The 15520-nt window shown below is 39.0% G+C and overlaps 1 protein-coding gene across 1 annotated transcript in view; it reads right to left on the bottom strand.

Annotated features, from left to right (window-relative positions):
* Positions 1-4529: 4529 nt before the first annotated feature.
* The window catches only part of htra4 (HtrA serine peptidase 4), a 31985-nt gene continuing 20994 nt past the window's right edge, over positions 4530-15520 (bottom strand). The window contains exons 4-9 of the mRNA XM_084729632.1: positions 13982-14176; positions 13847-13879; positions 13131-13245; positions 12981-13038; positions 9256-9351; positions 4530-5499 (exon numbers count right to left, since the gene is read on the bottom strand). Of these exons, the coding sequence (XP_084585758.1) occupies positions 5334-5499; positions 9256-9351; positions 12981-13038; positions 13131-13245; positions 13847-13879; positions 13982-14176 (663 nt within the window). The 3' untranslated portion in view covers positions 4530-5333. The remainder of the gene's footprint in view (positions 5500-9255; positions 9352-12980; positions 13039-13130; positions 13246-13846; positions 13880-13981; positions 14177-15520) is intronic.

Below are 15520 nucleotides of genomic sequence, written 5' to 3'. Positions count from 1 at the left end.
TATTTGGTTACTGTTTATTGTGTTTGTGAAGTTTGACATGTTAACTATGGCTGCATGATTCATGCTAAACTGTGAGTCCCAATTTTTCTCCCTTAAGAATTTTTTTTTCAACAAAACACTTGTAGACACTCAAGTAAAAAGATGCATCTGAGACGTTTGCTGTCTAGACAAGGCTTTAAACAGACGACATAAACATGTATCAAAGTGCTGGACTTAAACTTAGAAGTCTCCTCTAACAAAAAAAAACAACACGCCCCAAGTGTCTTGTCCTCTCTTACTTTAGAACACTTAATCAAAATGATTACCTTAAATGCTGCTGAACATACATGCAAGGAAGTAATCAACTTTATTAAATGGAAATCAGACAGCTGTGTTGTGTGTACTTACAGGACATCAGTTCAGTTCAGTGTCGCCCAGGAGACACTGTGACCCCAGGCCTATTCAGTTGGCAGCCCATGGGTCAAATCTGGCCTTAAACAACTTCACTCCAGCCCTTTGATCATTTAAAAATATGAAAAAAATGTTTATCATCGTAATTTTATTTAAATAACTTGCTAACATTCTAAGTTCATCAGTGTTTGCCAAAAGAATCTGGTCACATGCAGCCCAGACCACCTCTGGACTGATTGATTGGATCTCAATGCGTCCTCAATGGGTTTTTCATCATCATATTATTTTCTTGATTGATCAATTATAGTTGTTTGGTCTAAAAAATATCATAAAATGGTGAAAAATGATGCCCTCAAATGTCTTGCCCACAATCCAAAGATTCAATTTACTCTCAAAAAGGACTAAAGAAGCCAGAAAATATTCAGATTCAAGAAGCAGAAATGAGAAACTTTGGACTTTTTTTTCTTAAAAAAAACAAAAACAAAACTTAAACCAGTTAATAGTGGGTGATTAATTTAATAACCATTTAATTGTTGCAGCTTTAATTCACACCCGTACTTAAAGGTGTCCATTTGTGACCACCGAATCACCCAAGACACATGCTAACAACAGGTGTAAACAGCCCCAGTGAACCAGAACTAAAGGGCTACAATGTATTTTTTTTTCTTTGTTTGGAACAAATAAACTGAACTACAGGTGTGAAAGTGACCTGAAATCCTCTGAAATTGTCTTAAAGTGAAAAGTGAAGCAGGTCAGGGTGTACGACCCCAGTTTGGGAATTAACCTTCATGTCCTGGAATGTTTGTGGATTTGATGAATGTCTGGTGTAAAATTACAGAAAATCTGATACAGTCTTGATGTAAATAGGAATCCATGTTTTTTTTCTGTAGCTACAGACGCACACTGTAGAGTGACAGAGTCTAGTTGACAGTCACTGCTCACATGCATTAATCTTTCATACCCACCAAGAATCCTCCACCCCAGTTCAACTCCAGGCAGCAATCTTAGAAATATTCTACAATTTCTTGAGGGCAACACTCAACATGGACTTATCATCGTAGCGTTCCTTCTTCAAATTACTTAACAGCTCAGCTTTGACCCGTCACTGTCCTCTTCTACTGGAGGCGTTCTGAATACTCTGTTTTTTATGCTTTTTTAACGTGTTCCAACTGTACTCGGGTCCAAGTAGGAATGCAAAAGTCCAGATGCTTCACATAAGTCAACAACGCGATCTTTCCTATTGGCGTGAGGAACTTTTCAAGACGGGGAAAAGCGGTAAATTTCTTTACCTTCAGAAAACCTCACCTTCGCTACGTGGGAGTACTTCTCTCCTTTGTATTCAGGTATAGAGTCTGACCCTATTCAAATGTCTCCAACTAAAACAAATTCTGATATTCATCGACTTTCCCCCTGCTAGGCTCGGGTCTCGCATTAAATATTCAAATCTTCATCTTCCACTTTGTTAAATTTCTCATCTTTACCTGAACTGGAGGTTTATGTGCTCTTTCATAAACGGAGCAGGGTTTCATTACCTAAGGATCCATAAAACCCTTTCAGGTCATAAAAAGTTGAAGAAGACATGATCGTCAACATGTCGACTCTTCTCATCCAGCAGCAGCAGCAGCATATATTTTAACAGGCAGTATATTTTCAGCTGGCTAAACATCTTTTGAACGAGGAGGCATTAAGACACTGCTTTACATTTTCCATTTAATTCACAATATGGCAATTTATATGCTGTCTTAAACACCTGTAAAAATATGTACAGAGCTGTTTATACACGGGATCTTTTTCTTTATTCTGAATGTCATTATTTGCTCTATTTCATTCTCAAACCCAAATCCAGTCCTGCAGAACTGCCCTATGCTAGTATAGAAACATACTGTGCGTGCCTCTTTGAAATCTTGTAAGATAGTGTGTATATACAGTAAATATATAGAATATTGATCCACCCAGCAGAAGCTTCACTTGGGAAGGGTTTTATATTCTTCAACTTCAACCCATTCAACTATTTATGTATTTGCATTACATGTTGTGTGTGTTGAGTCAGAAAAGATATGTTCCTAGAAACCTTGAGTCTTACATTGATTTTTGCTTTTTCAAAAATTGACATCTTTCTAAAATAGAGCAAAACCCAAAAGGAAAACGTGCTGTTTGGGACGAAGTTTTGGGATAAGTTTACACAGTTAATGAAGGTTCTACCAGGCTGTTCTATTGTAGATCTTTCACTATGTTCTTTTTTTTGTGTGTGATGGTGAGAAGGAATCCAAAGTGTCTCATGCTGTATTTATCACTGTTCACAGTTGTTACGACTCAATAAAAAATATCTGGTACAGTGTGTTTTCATAGTTCTCAAATTCAGTGATGAGCTTTGGTTGGCGCAGGCTGGAATGTCAGTGAAAGAGATTGTTGTCTTTACTCACTACCTGAAGGTATTTACTCTGGTTACAAGACGGGATTGATTGAGCAACATGAGTTCCTCCAGTGATAAGATCAACATTTTGAGCAACAGTGGTAAACACACGGATAAAACTGAATACATCTGTGAAGAAACACAGCCAATGTAGGTGCGTACTTGCAGGTGTACTGCATTCAAGTGTGTGACTTTTGAGAGAAGAAATAACACTAAAAATTGAAAAGTAGCAATGATGAGCAATTTAATTCACACTTCAATTTATTATAGTTAGGTTTTGCTGATGCAGGCTGGTGTGATCAGCAGCAGAAAGCTGTGGAAGGAGGCAGTTTGTGAAGATATTTGACCATCTGACCAGCAGTTAAGATGGATTAAATCAGGGGTGGGCAATTATTTTTCATGGGAAACTGATCAGGCTGCTGTGGGCCAGACACAAATGATATAAAGTCCTAATAATGGCCAAATCTCTAATAATGGAATGGTCAGAAGTGCTCTGTATAGGGCACTTTTACTGTAGGTCACCCTTTCTGAATTGCCATGTGAGGAATTAAAAAAAAAAAAAAAATCTTAGAATTTTTTATATGTTATGACGGACTTTGGGCCACATGAAACCTTTCACTGGGATGCATCTGGCAGCCGGGCTGCATTTTTCCCAGGTCTGGATTAAATTGTCTCCTGCACATTGTTAGATTTGTGGTTTTTCCATGGAATTTGTTGCTAATAAGCAAAGTGTTGTAGACTAGATTAGTCCAGACTCATATCGTGCATGTAGTGAAGACGAAGGAATTTAATATGGAACTTACCACTATATTGACTTGTAACTTTGAAGGAATTTATTAAAAGGTATTAAGTGTATTTTTTGGCAAAATTCTCACCATAGGTGTGATTCCAGTGAATAATTTCCAGGTAGAAACATGCTGAAACATTTTTACAGAGGAGGACAGAGGACTGATAGAGAGCTGAACATTATATATATATATAGATATATGTATAATTCTGCCATAACTAGTTTATGAAATCTTGAGTTTTGGCCAAAAATGTGTTTAATGAGATCACTGTGACCTTGGCCTTTGACCACCAAAATATAAGCAATTCATCTTTGAGGTCCAAGTGACCTTTCGTGTCAAGTCTGAAGAAATTCCCTCCAGGTGTTCATCTGACCATACAAAACATAAAGTCATAAAAAATTGTTTTTCAAGGTTTTTCTAGAATTCTGAATCAGGTCCTTCAGCTTACAGTCACGAATGTGCATAAAAACTGTTAGGCTGATCAGTGCAATAGTATTTGAGATTAGCTCCAGACAAGATGCTAAAATCATGCATGCACACTCAAATCTCCTGGCATCAGTTATTACAAGAGTGAAACACTGTTGATGTTAAAGTTTTTATTACATTTCTGTACACATGTTGATATTCACCAATATAAAATGAGTAAATATAGAATCAACCACAATACAAAAAAAACACAACACTCCATATATACATATACCAGCACCACCATACACACTGAGAATCAGTTTATACTGGCCAAAGTACTCAATACAATTTGTTCAAAATATCACACATACCACCATTTTTAGTAAGAATATAATGTATCTACAGAGTGACAGAACATTGTTACTTCCCTTCAGATCCTCTTGGGCATGTTTGTGTATCGGCGTGTAAAATTAGCTGCAAAGTTGTGTGAGACGATGCACAAAGTCGAGGCTGTTTGAACTTAGGTTTATATGGGAGTTCTAGGAGTGTTAATTATGCAAATGATCAGATCTCATGGACGCACACTTCCTCACGAACAACTGAAATTTTTAGCAGTGTCCAGTTAATAAAGTTTGGGTTAATCCGACTTTGAACATTCATACCAACAAACCTCACTAGAAAAAGTATGCTTGGGATAAGAAAATGTTCTTGCACGGTGTCCCTGTTACTCCACAGAACACACTGTCAACTTCATAGTGAGGTCTATTCAGAGTAATTGGTATAATGTGTTTGCAGCACAAGCTGTTGCAGAAATGTCATGTTTCAATGCACCTCAAATGAAGCTCCACTTACCACTATTTTGCGAGGGTGGAGGTAGAAATCTCAGCGATGGGTTTCTTTAAACCAGGGCAAATAAAACTTTAACTGTCTGTGTGGAATTGGATGAACCACCCCTTTAACCACCAGCTTGCATTCCAGGAATTATTTCATGTCATATGATTTGGTTAGTTTCGGTGGTGCACACACCTGCTTCTGTCTGTCATTAACTTCCTTCATTTGCTTCTTCCATTGAAACAGAAAACAGGCTATGTGGGCATGTAACTGTATTTTGAGAACGCTGAGGTGTGTTGACTCAGTCACTTCGAACACGGTGGGTCATGTTGCTTCATGTCAAGGGTGTAGAAATTTGCATCTTTACCTTAGATGATTTATTCCTATATAACTGCTGATTGTGAGGAACTGACAAAATGCGGCAATGTTTACAATCACTGATGCCAGTTGTTTCTCCCCTAACCACAAAAGTAATGCAGAGCTATCACCAAAAGTCAGTGGTATCAGTCAGTCTCTTGAGGGATGATGGTTAGCGATACGTCCTTATCCTTTCGTCTCACCAGCACTGAAAGCGCAGCGCTGCTGTGCACGGCTTCGCTCACTTCCTGCAGGGTGTGGACGGGTTGCCCGTTGATGCCGATGATGACATCGTGGTCAATCAAGCCGCCGCTGTGGAGAAAAAGCAACGGCACGCATCACTCGCACGTAAAGCCTTACTAAAACAGACCCACCCCGGCTCGGTAGATCTCACACCCTCAGGGAAACATCAGTGACCTTTAGACAAGTCTTCTCCTGTCGGGTTCCTTCCCCCATCAGGAGCCAAAGTACACACTGGGAGCAGTGGGGTCCTGGCTTTATAATGCACTGCGCTGCTTGACATTTACATTTGAGGCATTTACTACTGCTGATGATCTTATGCAGTGGGATTGAAAATGCATGGAAGACTGCAGAGTTAAGTTAAAGCAACATTATGTAACTACTCAAGATAGGCTCCTTACATAGGGGAGCGTGGGGTATGATAAGCAGGCGGGTTGACCCAACCCCTGTTTCAAGCTAACTGTATACGCTTGTTGTCATATGACCATAAATTTAGGAAGCATCCATCATTTCTATCTAGCTGTGATGGATATAACAACTGTTATGTCAAAGCAAATTTATCATGTGAAATTACTTGTGAGCATCTCTTGCCTTCTACGCCTATTCTGGCACTATGTATTTATTTTGGTGGCCAGGAGGCAACAAGTGCATAATGCTTTACGGCACAAAATCAAAAACTATGTCATCATATTTTACAGAGAAAGTTTTCTCCCTCTTTTCTGTCTGAAGTCCTCTGGCTTCTCCGCCTCAACACTTTGTGATTTGCAGAGTTTAGTAAACTGTTGCTAAATGTAGCTGCTGTTAGCTAGTTAGCTCATGGTCTTACTGCCCTGACTTGAAGCTCAGAGCACCGGGGGAGGTTTGGTGTTTACACCTCTAAAATAGGACTTTTGGACCACAGGGAGGAGGAGGTTTTAAAGCCCGGGATGAGAGGAATGTTGGCGGAACCAGAGCTGCCAATGTAACTGGGCTCAGCAGCCTTAATGGACATCATGTGAGAGGCTCAGAGACCCCAGAGGACTTTGAAAGGGGAAGCTAAGAAGAGAAAAAGGGAGATTGACTAAGCAAGAGGCTATCAGACAAAAGTAAATGTTGGGCTGGCTTTTAGTGTGAGTCGTTGGCGAGAGTTTCATGAAGTCTGGCTGCAAGACAGACATGCAGCTGGCCTTTGAGTAAGTAATATTGACTCTTTGCAATGTCTTGTGTTATTGACAGTGTTGGGTAGGTTACAGTTATTAGTTTTGCAGTCTCTAGTTATTAGTCTCAAATTAATTAAATTACTTACCATTTACTGCATATAAAAATTCTTATTTATTTAAAAGCAACCTCAGTTCTGCTATTAATGCACACAGCTATATTATTTTAGTGGCATCTGTGAGATTTTTATCTATCATTGTACCCAATATCACTGATAAGAGTTATTAATACTCCTGGCCACCAGAGGGCAGCAACAGCTAGTGTCCCTACCTGTAAGCTAAACTTTTATTGCCAATTGTTTAGACAGTTGGATTCAGTAGAAGAAGACCCATGGGATGCTGGATATGTTAAGCAAGCATTACTACAGTAGATAAATCATTTTATGATGAACAGTTTATATTATACAATGATTAAAAGGTAAGATCAGGTCACTTCAGATCATAGATCAAGTGAATAGACTGCACTGGTCTGCTATGTCTAAAAAGGAATTAGATACTACTATTATATCACTATTAGATACTTACTAACAGGAGATAGATGGCTTTTTCAAATGGTGCAATGAAACCACTTAATTTTAAATCTAAGTAAAAATGCCAAAAAATAATAGTAATGAATGAAAAAAAACAAATCTTACAAAATGTTGCTTTAAAGACGACACTGATTTCACAACACAATAGTGAGAGCTACAAGGACTAATATAATGAACAATTCAGCATTGCTGTGGTATACTGACTCTGCTGTACTGGTTCTAATGTAGACTACTGCTGAATGCTGTTCAAAGCTTCAGGCTTCAATGTCACAGGAGGCGGTGTTAGACTATTAAGAATATAGAGAGTCTAAAGAGTCAGAGAGAGAGAGAGAGCCTGTCTTCTCTATGAGAAAGATGTCAGAGCTTTGCCTGTGGGAAGCACAAGTATAATGAGCAACCGGACCACAGTTCAATCTGCAGCCTTGAGAACTGCAGGGATGCTCTTATTCCACTCCTCGGAAAATATCCAGAGGCCTCCAAATGCCAGTTCACAGCACCGCTGCTGCATTTTGTAAAACCTAGTGCCTAAACAAGCTGCTCACTGTGAATCATACTGATTAGCTCCAGGTAAAGCTTTCTAATAAAAAAACAACTCACTGGTGAGGTGTCTTACTTTGAAATGGACACCAATGGGAGAGAGACATATTTAATCTTTTAACAATGTAACATCTTTTATGCAACAGCTAACGTTTTAGGTTGACATGTGCATGTGTCAGTTAGGGTTGGACTCCTGTGTTTTTAAGGCTGATAATGATGCTGATGTGTTCTGGGCTGAAACCACAGAAGAAATACAAAAATCTGAGCAAATTTCTAAATATTCCTGCTAGGATGGGAAAGTCTGTGCAACAATATACGTAACAAGAACTGATTGCACAGAAGCTGCACGAGTCAATATTTTCACTTTAACAATGGATCAAATAACTAATGTGTAATGTGAAAGCTACTGCTCACACAGTATTATAACCCAACTCTGCACTTCCTCTCATTTCTACAGAGCAGTTTAGTGTTTTTTTGGTAATTCCCAGATGGTGAGGTTTTCCATCCCTAAATTTCCACTCTCACTAACCTCATGTCAGATTTCAGTATACAGCTGTTTTAATCCAAGAACATCTAATTTAATAAACCCACTATGCGCTACCTGCCCAGTCACCAAACTGCTAACAGACAATTTTAGCGACTACCTGGTGATAGTGTTGTAGTTCTCAAGATCGGTCTTGGTCTCAAGAGTGGTCTTGGGACCACTTTTTGAAGATTTCTTCTCGGTCTCAGACTCAGGACTCGCCAAGACCACAACCGTGGGGAAATCACAAATTTTCCTCTGCATTGCTTGATTTCCATATGAACACAAAGTTCATCAGTGTCATCGCCAACACGTTATTTTAAATGTCTATGTTGCAGGAACAAAGTTGCAACGTGACTTTTGTGACATAGCGTTGTAGCAACCTACCAAGTAATATCCCAAAGTGTCATTGCTAGCAGCCAACATAATTACTGTGATTGAATGTAAAACTTCCTGCTTCAAATGCAACCAATGAGTTGACTTAAGTCTTATTTAAAATTTCTGTTACTGTAAACGTCCGCTGAGATGGCTGGAGTCACGCCAAACTTTTATTGGCAACCGGAGAGGAATTAAAGCGAGCTGAGCATGGGTGATGCCAGCAAAGGTAGCAGCCGCATTACCAAAACTCTTGAGAAACTTTGTTAGCTGTTTGGTGCTGGACAGGTAGTGTACAGTGGGTTTATCAGAGCTTTTTTTCACTGAAAACAGCTGCCTGCTGCTGCTGGAAACATGGTGGGTGATAGTGATGAGACTGAACCAAAACGGTAAAGTTACAATCCTGAAAACCAAAACAAAGAGCTGGAAAACACTAAAATGCCCCATAGAGCCAAGGGGAACTGCAGAGTCAGGCAATACAGTAATTTTCTGCATATAAGGAATACCTTATATAAGGAATACCTTATATGCAAGGAAGGCATTCACATCCATTATCGAGGTGGAACTGATGTATAACAAAAGCCAATCATCAGTCAGTATCAATAACAAACATAAGGTGTTGTATTTTATAGTATTTCATATTTTGAGACTGCAGCTAGACTCTTACCTGGATGCAGCTGTTCCAGGTATTACTTCATAAATGTATACCCCCGAGGTCACATCTGGAAATTCAGCCTCTCGCTCCTTGAGATCTCGGATCAAACTGGACAAGTGAAGGCGAATAATTAGAGGAACTTAGAAGCACTCAAGACCAGCTGAAAAAAACTCAAATTGGATCAGAAATGTTGTTCAGAAAGTGCAGTCATGGGAACTGCAGGGATGCTCTCATTCCACAAAATCTCTAAATGCCAGCTCACAGCATCGCTGTTGCACCGCCTAAACAAGCTCTCACTGTGCATCATACTGATTAGCTCCAGGTAAAACTTTCTCATTAAAAGAAAAAGAAAAAAACAACTCACTGGTGTAGTTATCTTACTTGAGATGCCAATGGGAAAAAAACACATATTCAATCTTTTAATCATAAGCAGATACAAATTGAAATATTGTATATATTTATGTATATATATACAAATATTATTCAGCCATGTATATTATATCTATACGCTTATATGACTGCAGAAGGATGAAAAACAATGTGAAAAAGACGCGCACATCCCTGAGCCCTACGGGTTGGGTGCTGGATTACATAAATACCTGAACAGAGAAGGAAAAAATCCGCACACCACGAAAGCTCTCGTTCAAGACATTTATTGGTGTGACGCTTCGAGCTACAGGCTCTTCGTCAGATTCAGACTGCAGTCTGAGGAAGAGCCTACAGCTTGAAGCGTCACACCAATAAATGTCTTGAAACTTGGAACTTTTCTGGTGTGTGGATTTTTTCCTTCTCTGTTTAACTTTTGAAGGATGGCAGATTGTAGTTAAATATATAAGACATCGCAAAACATGAATGCATTAAAGGCACTTTGCAAGATAGTCCTCATCTGAAACCTACCAACATTGCACATCACATGGGAAAACATTTAAAGCTTGAATATTTTGCTAAAAGGTTTGAATATTTTGTGAGTTGATCTGCAAGATTTACGTAGTAGAATACAATTTTCTAAAATCTGTCCAATGATTAGCCTGTGTATATCATTTGTAAAGTTTCTCTACACGTCTAATGGGACAATGGGACAGTCTTGCAATGCATCACAAGTGAGACAGTTGACACTTGTCAAGTGTCGGGGTTTTTGTTATTTCTTTGAGAAAGGTGTACAGGTAAAGGTACATTTTTATGTTACACTAAACCTTTGGTTGTGTTTGGCACAAAATCAATGAACAGGACAGCTTTATGGAAATACTGGATTTACTGTATTTTTTTTCATCAATGCGATAAAGCAGCTTGATTCTACAGGCATTGACTGGATAAGACAAAAGCAGACAGTCTCATTTGCTTTTTTTTATCTGGTTATTTTAAGCTCCATGGTGTAAGATTTATGGGAATTTATTGATAGAATATGGCAAAATTGAATATAATAATCATAATATGGATGGGTCATGATTTTCAAATATATAATATATATTTGAATAGTCATTAAATTCTCAAAGCTGAAAAGTTCATGTAACTATGGTTTTGTCTATTAAAATGAATTTTCCCTTGTTTTACCAGGGTCTGGAAATAACGCTATAATACCAGATGTGGTATTACTACAGGCCCTGGTGGTGCCAGTAGAACGTGTGTGGCATGGTCTTTTCCAGACGAGGTCAGCACTGCTTTGCCTATTGCTTTATTGGTCTTCGAGCAATGGTCGAATTGTGCTCTCGAATACCGGCAAGGATTTTGGTTTGAAATGCCCATCCCTAATTCATAAATATGAACAAACCAAGCACTCTATAGGATTGTTCATGTTTTTTTGCGAGTTTTGTGGTCACCGTATGTTCTCCTACACGATAAGATGGGGAGGGAGAGGATAACAGCGTTAAGTTGGTTGCAATTTACAACCAGACTGCAGCAGTACCTCTAAATCCTACACGCTGGTCCTTTAACTGTTTCTTGGTTTAATTTTGGGAAAATGTGCTGTATGGTGGTATTAATTGATTGATTTACAATGTGTTTTAAATTGTTCTTTATCAGTCAGTCCACAACTATTGGATGGATTGCCATGAAGTTTTGTCCATTCATAGTTTCCAGAGGATTAATCCTAATTATCTGATTTTATCTCTGTTGCCACCACAAGTTTGACATCTGTAATTTTGACCAAAATGTCTTTACAACTGTTGAGTGGAAAGCAATGAAACTTTGCACAGACACCATGTCCTCCTCAAGGTGAACTTTAAAATCTTTGGTGATCCTGTGACTTCATCTGGCCCCAACATCAGGTCAAATTTTAATTTGTATGATTAATATTATTTTTACCAATTAATACAAATATATGTCAATGGGGGAGCTGCATTTTTCTGGATAAAAAGCACTATAACAATTACATTTCCCACCCAGAAGTTTTTTCTTTTTTTCTTATTCCATGATCATGAGCCCTTGAGTATAAAACTGACTCACTGAAATCATTTGGGAAAACATTATAGTGCTTTTTTTATCCAGTAAAACATGACCAATATGGCGGTAACGTTGATGTTACATCCAAAGGCCAATGTGGTGCTCTTAAGCGGTCACTCAACTTTGCAATGAAATTTGTCTCAGTGGCCACAAGCGGTACTGCAGGAACAATGGACCACAACCATAGATCCGTAAATATGTTGACAGGGCACCTTAAACTGCAAACAAGATCAATGATTACGCTTTGTATTATGATTTTTTAATCAGACAGGTTACATTTTTAAACTCTCTCAGTCGAGGCAAGAATTTTCTGTGTTTTAAAGCCCTAATGAGGTCTTGTAGTCATCAAAACGTGTTTGTGTTTCAAAAGATTTAGCCACTATAGTAAAGGATTTTTAATCTTTTCATTGTTCATCATTGCCATTTATTTTTTGGAGCAACTGGGTTGCCATTGTTTGATTTTCCACGTCATCCCAATGTAAAGTCTATGAGCCAAGCAGCACCAAGGGGGCGGGGCCAGGAGCAGTAACGCACATGTGCAGTGGGCTGCGCAAGACAGAAATTATCTGGAAAACCTTTTTTGCATAAATGCTCATGAGGAATTTCCATTGAAATAAAGGATCCGGTATGCATCCATGGCACAACCTCATCTTGATGAAAGTGAATGTCTATGGTGGCTGACAAGGACAAACGCTCTGCATATACAAAAACATGTTGCATATACAGAAAAATGCTGCATATACAGAAACGCGCTGCAAATAAGAAAACATATGCAAAAGGAAACGCTGCATATCCAGTTTTACAACAAAAGTGCTCCAGGCCTCTAGGGGCAGCGCTGAGTTTCCACCCGAGAGACAGACAACGTATATATCAACGTATGGTATGGAGCAGATGAGGGAGTGAGAAGAAAATTACGGTTGGAGGAAAGTTGGAGTTGGGAGAGGCCAAATAAAATGGTACGTATTCTTTTTTTTCTTTTTCTTTCTTTCCTGCTTTTTTTTGATACGTCCGTTGTCTGTTTCTCAGGTGGAAGCTCAGCACTGCCTCTAGAGGCCTGGGGCACTTCTGTTGTATGACTGGATATGCAGCGTTTTCTTTTTGCATTTGTTGTCTTATTTGCAGCATGTTTCTATATATGCAGCATTTTTTTTGCATTTGTTTTCCTATATTCAGCATGCCTCTGTATTTGCAGTGCCTTTCTGTATATGTCGAGTGTTTGCCCTTGTCAGCCACCATAAATGTCTGCCTAAAATGAACATGCTGATTTTTGGAAATAAGCCTGTCTACTGTTTACTTACGACGGTGAGAGCTGCAACATCCGGACACCAATGTATTTCTTTTTCTGTGCTGGACCTCCTAAAAATGAATGAATGAATGCATGAATGAATGAATGAAAAGTTCTAGTCAGTGTGACCATATCCACAATCCCACTATTATATCCTGCTCACCATTGATTTGTCTGTTGTAGGATTCAGCGAGGAACTCTCGTATTCTGTCCGCAGGGATGGCAAAAGAGATCCCTGCTGCCACTTTGAGAGTATTTATGCCGATTACGTCTCCGTCCTGTTAAACACACAATGGACGCGGGGCCATGAGATAGTGGTCTTAAGTGCTTCATTGATTACATTGCTTCACTACTTTAAGAAACAAAAGAGCAGTGAGAGTATTATGCCTCTTTTCCTTCCAAAGCACAAAACAGAGCTCATACTCTATTAAGTGTTCTTTTTACCTACAACAAAAACCATCAGTCTCGTTTTTTTGTGGCTACTTATCTGTGTTTCCACACTGAAGGACGATTAATAAAATGCGTCGTCAGTATGGCAACTGTTCTCCTTTAGAAAGAAGTGCATTTTTAGGGGAGGGAAGCTGGCGGCAGCAACCTTGATATATGAATGTACCATCTGTATGATTTTATTTCACAGTAACAATGCAAAGGCCTCCATAATCAGGTCCTGTCCTAAAATACTGAGAGGGAGGCTTAATCTTGAACCTGGGGGAGCAGACTGGAGACTTTGGGTATTAAATAAAACAAAATCATGACCTTAGTCCTCGCTGTCATAAATAAAACAAAAGAGATCGCCTACACAGCAGAAAGCAGAACAAATATGCAAATGGTTTTGTATTATCCCTTTTTTATATGATATAGTGTCATAAATTCTCTTACCAGGTTTACAAGCGGTCCACCAGAGTTGCCGTACTGTGAAGCAAGAGAGCAAGAGAGACATTTTCTTAATCAGTATCATGTCAAGATAGATCAAATGAGAAAAAAAAAAAGATTGATCGTGGCGGTCTCACTGACATTAATGATGGCGTCAGTTTGGATGTAGTCCATGTCGGAGTCCTTAAAGCCCAACTCCATGCCGTTGCGCTGGGTGGTGCTGATAATGCCGGTGGTGACGGTATTCTGTAGCGAGAAAGGGCTCCCCACTGCCACCACAAACTCGCCGGGGCGCAGGTCAGAGGACTGGCCGAGACTGAGCACGGGCAGGGGGCTCTGCATAAAGGCACAAAGAGTAATGAACAACCCACAGAGACAGATAACAATCAGTTTTATGAATGGAACAAACACACATGCTGGGTGAAATAATGTTATTATTTCAATTATTAGCTGAGCCTGGTATTGTCAGATTATTTAAGGCCTCCTAGACACAGTAATCATTGGTTAGTGTAGGTTGAATAGAACATATTTGAGGCAACGCACAGCTGATCCTCTGCTAAGAAAGGCTTGATTGACACATATGTTTTATGATTTTACTGATGTTAAGTTGGAGGCCTATTTTACCTGTCTGGCCACAGACTAAAGAAAAAAATAACTTGAGTTTTCCTGAAACTAGCAGTTAGTCCAGGCACTCAGAAAAAAGAGGACACAGGACTTGACCCTCGTCATTAATGGGGAACTCCACCAATTTTACACCAAAGTTTGTTTTACAGATGTTGAGAAGCACTACTGCATATGTGAGAAAGTCTTTAGTGTCATTTGAGTCTAAAGACTACAAATCCGAAAATGATAAAAAATCAAGGGAAGCTCCGGCTCCTCATGTCTGCTTGAGGCTAGCAACTCAAGGCTACATTAGCCACTATTAGCATAGCATGCCCAAATCAAATCAGGTCATGGGAAGGGAAGTGGAAATTTTCAGAAAGCTTAGAAGCTTCAGAAGATTCAGAAATGGCCATGGAAATTCATTTTTCGGTGGATGGTAGGTTCATATATTATAATTTCATTTGTATAGAGTTTTTCATCATCAGTTCAAAATATGTCTGAGGAAAATCTTGATACTCCAGCCTTATCATTTCATACACCTTTGCATTTCCCATATTATGTTACCTGCCCACTAGCTTGCTAAATCGTTAGCCTCATTAGCATCTAGACGCCGACAATTTTAGCATCCATGTTGCCATTGCCTAGTAGCGTTCTTGTCATAACTTGACCACTTGAACACTAAGCATATCATATACGCAACTTACCATGTCACAAAGGTGCATCTAGAGAAATATTCATAGGGTGGCATGAAGACTTTAAGGGGTGACAAAATGAGTATATATATATATGCCAATTTAACCGCAAACAATCACATACATCAATATTTGCTGAGAAAAGCCCACAACTGAAGATATTATAACTCAAAAATATTACATTATTATGGCACAGGGGTAAAACATTAAATAGAAATACCTAATGGCGGCATTACAAATGAATTAATTGTTTTATTTCCAAAATTTTGAAACATTTTTTAACTTGTCTGCGGTTCAGGACTTTTTCCTCTAAATTTCGCAGATGGCTAGTCTCGAGTCTGGGTTAGCTCTGGATGCAAAAACCAAACCAAGAGAAGTCTCAAAG

The sequence above is a fragment of the Lutjanus erythropterus genome, chromosome 10 (genome assembly GCF_056507025.1).
Source record: "Lutjanus erythropterus isolate fLutEry1 chromosome 10, fLutEry1.hap2, whole genome shotgun sequence".
Taxonomy (NCBI): Eukaryota; Metazoa; Chordata; class Actinopteri; order Lutjaniformes; family Lutjanidae; genus Lutjanus; species Lutjanus erythropterus.
This window is presented reverse-complemented; position numbering and strand designations above follow the sequence as displayed.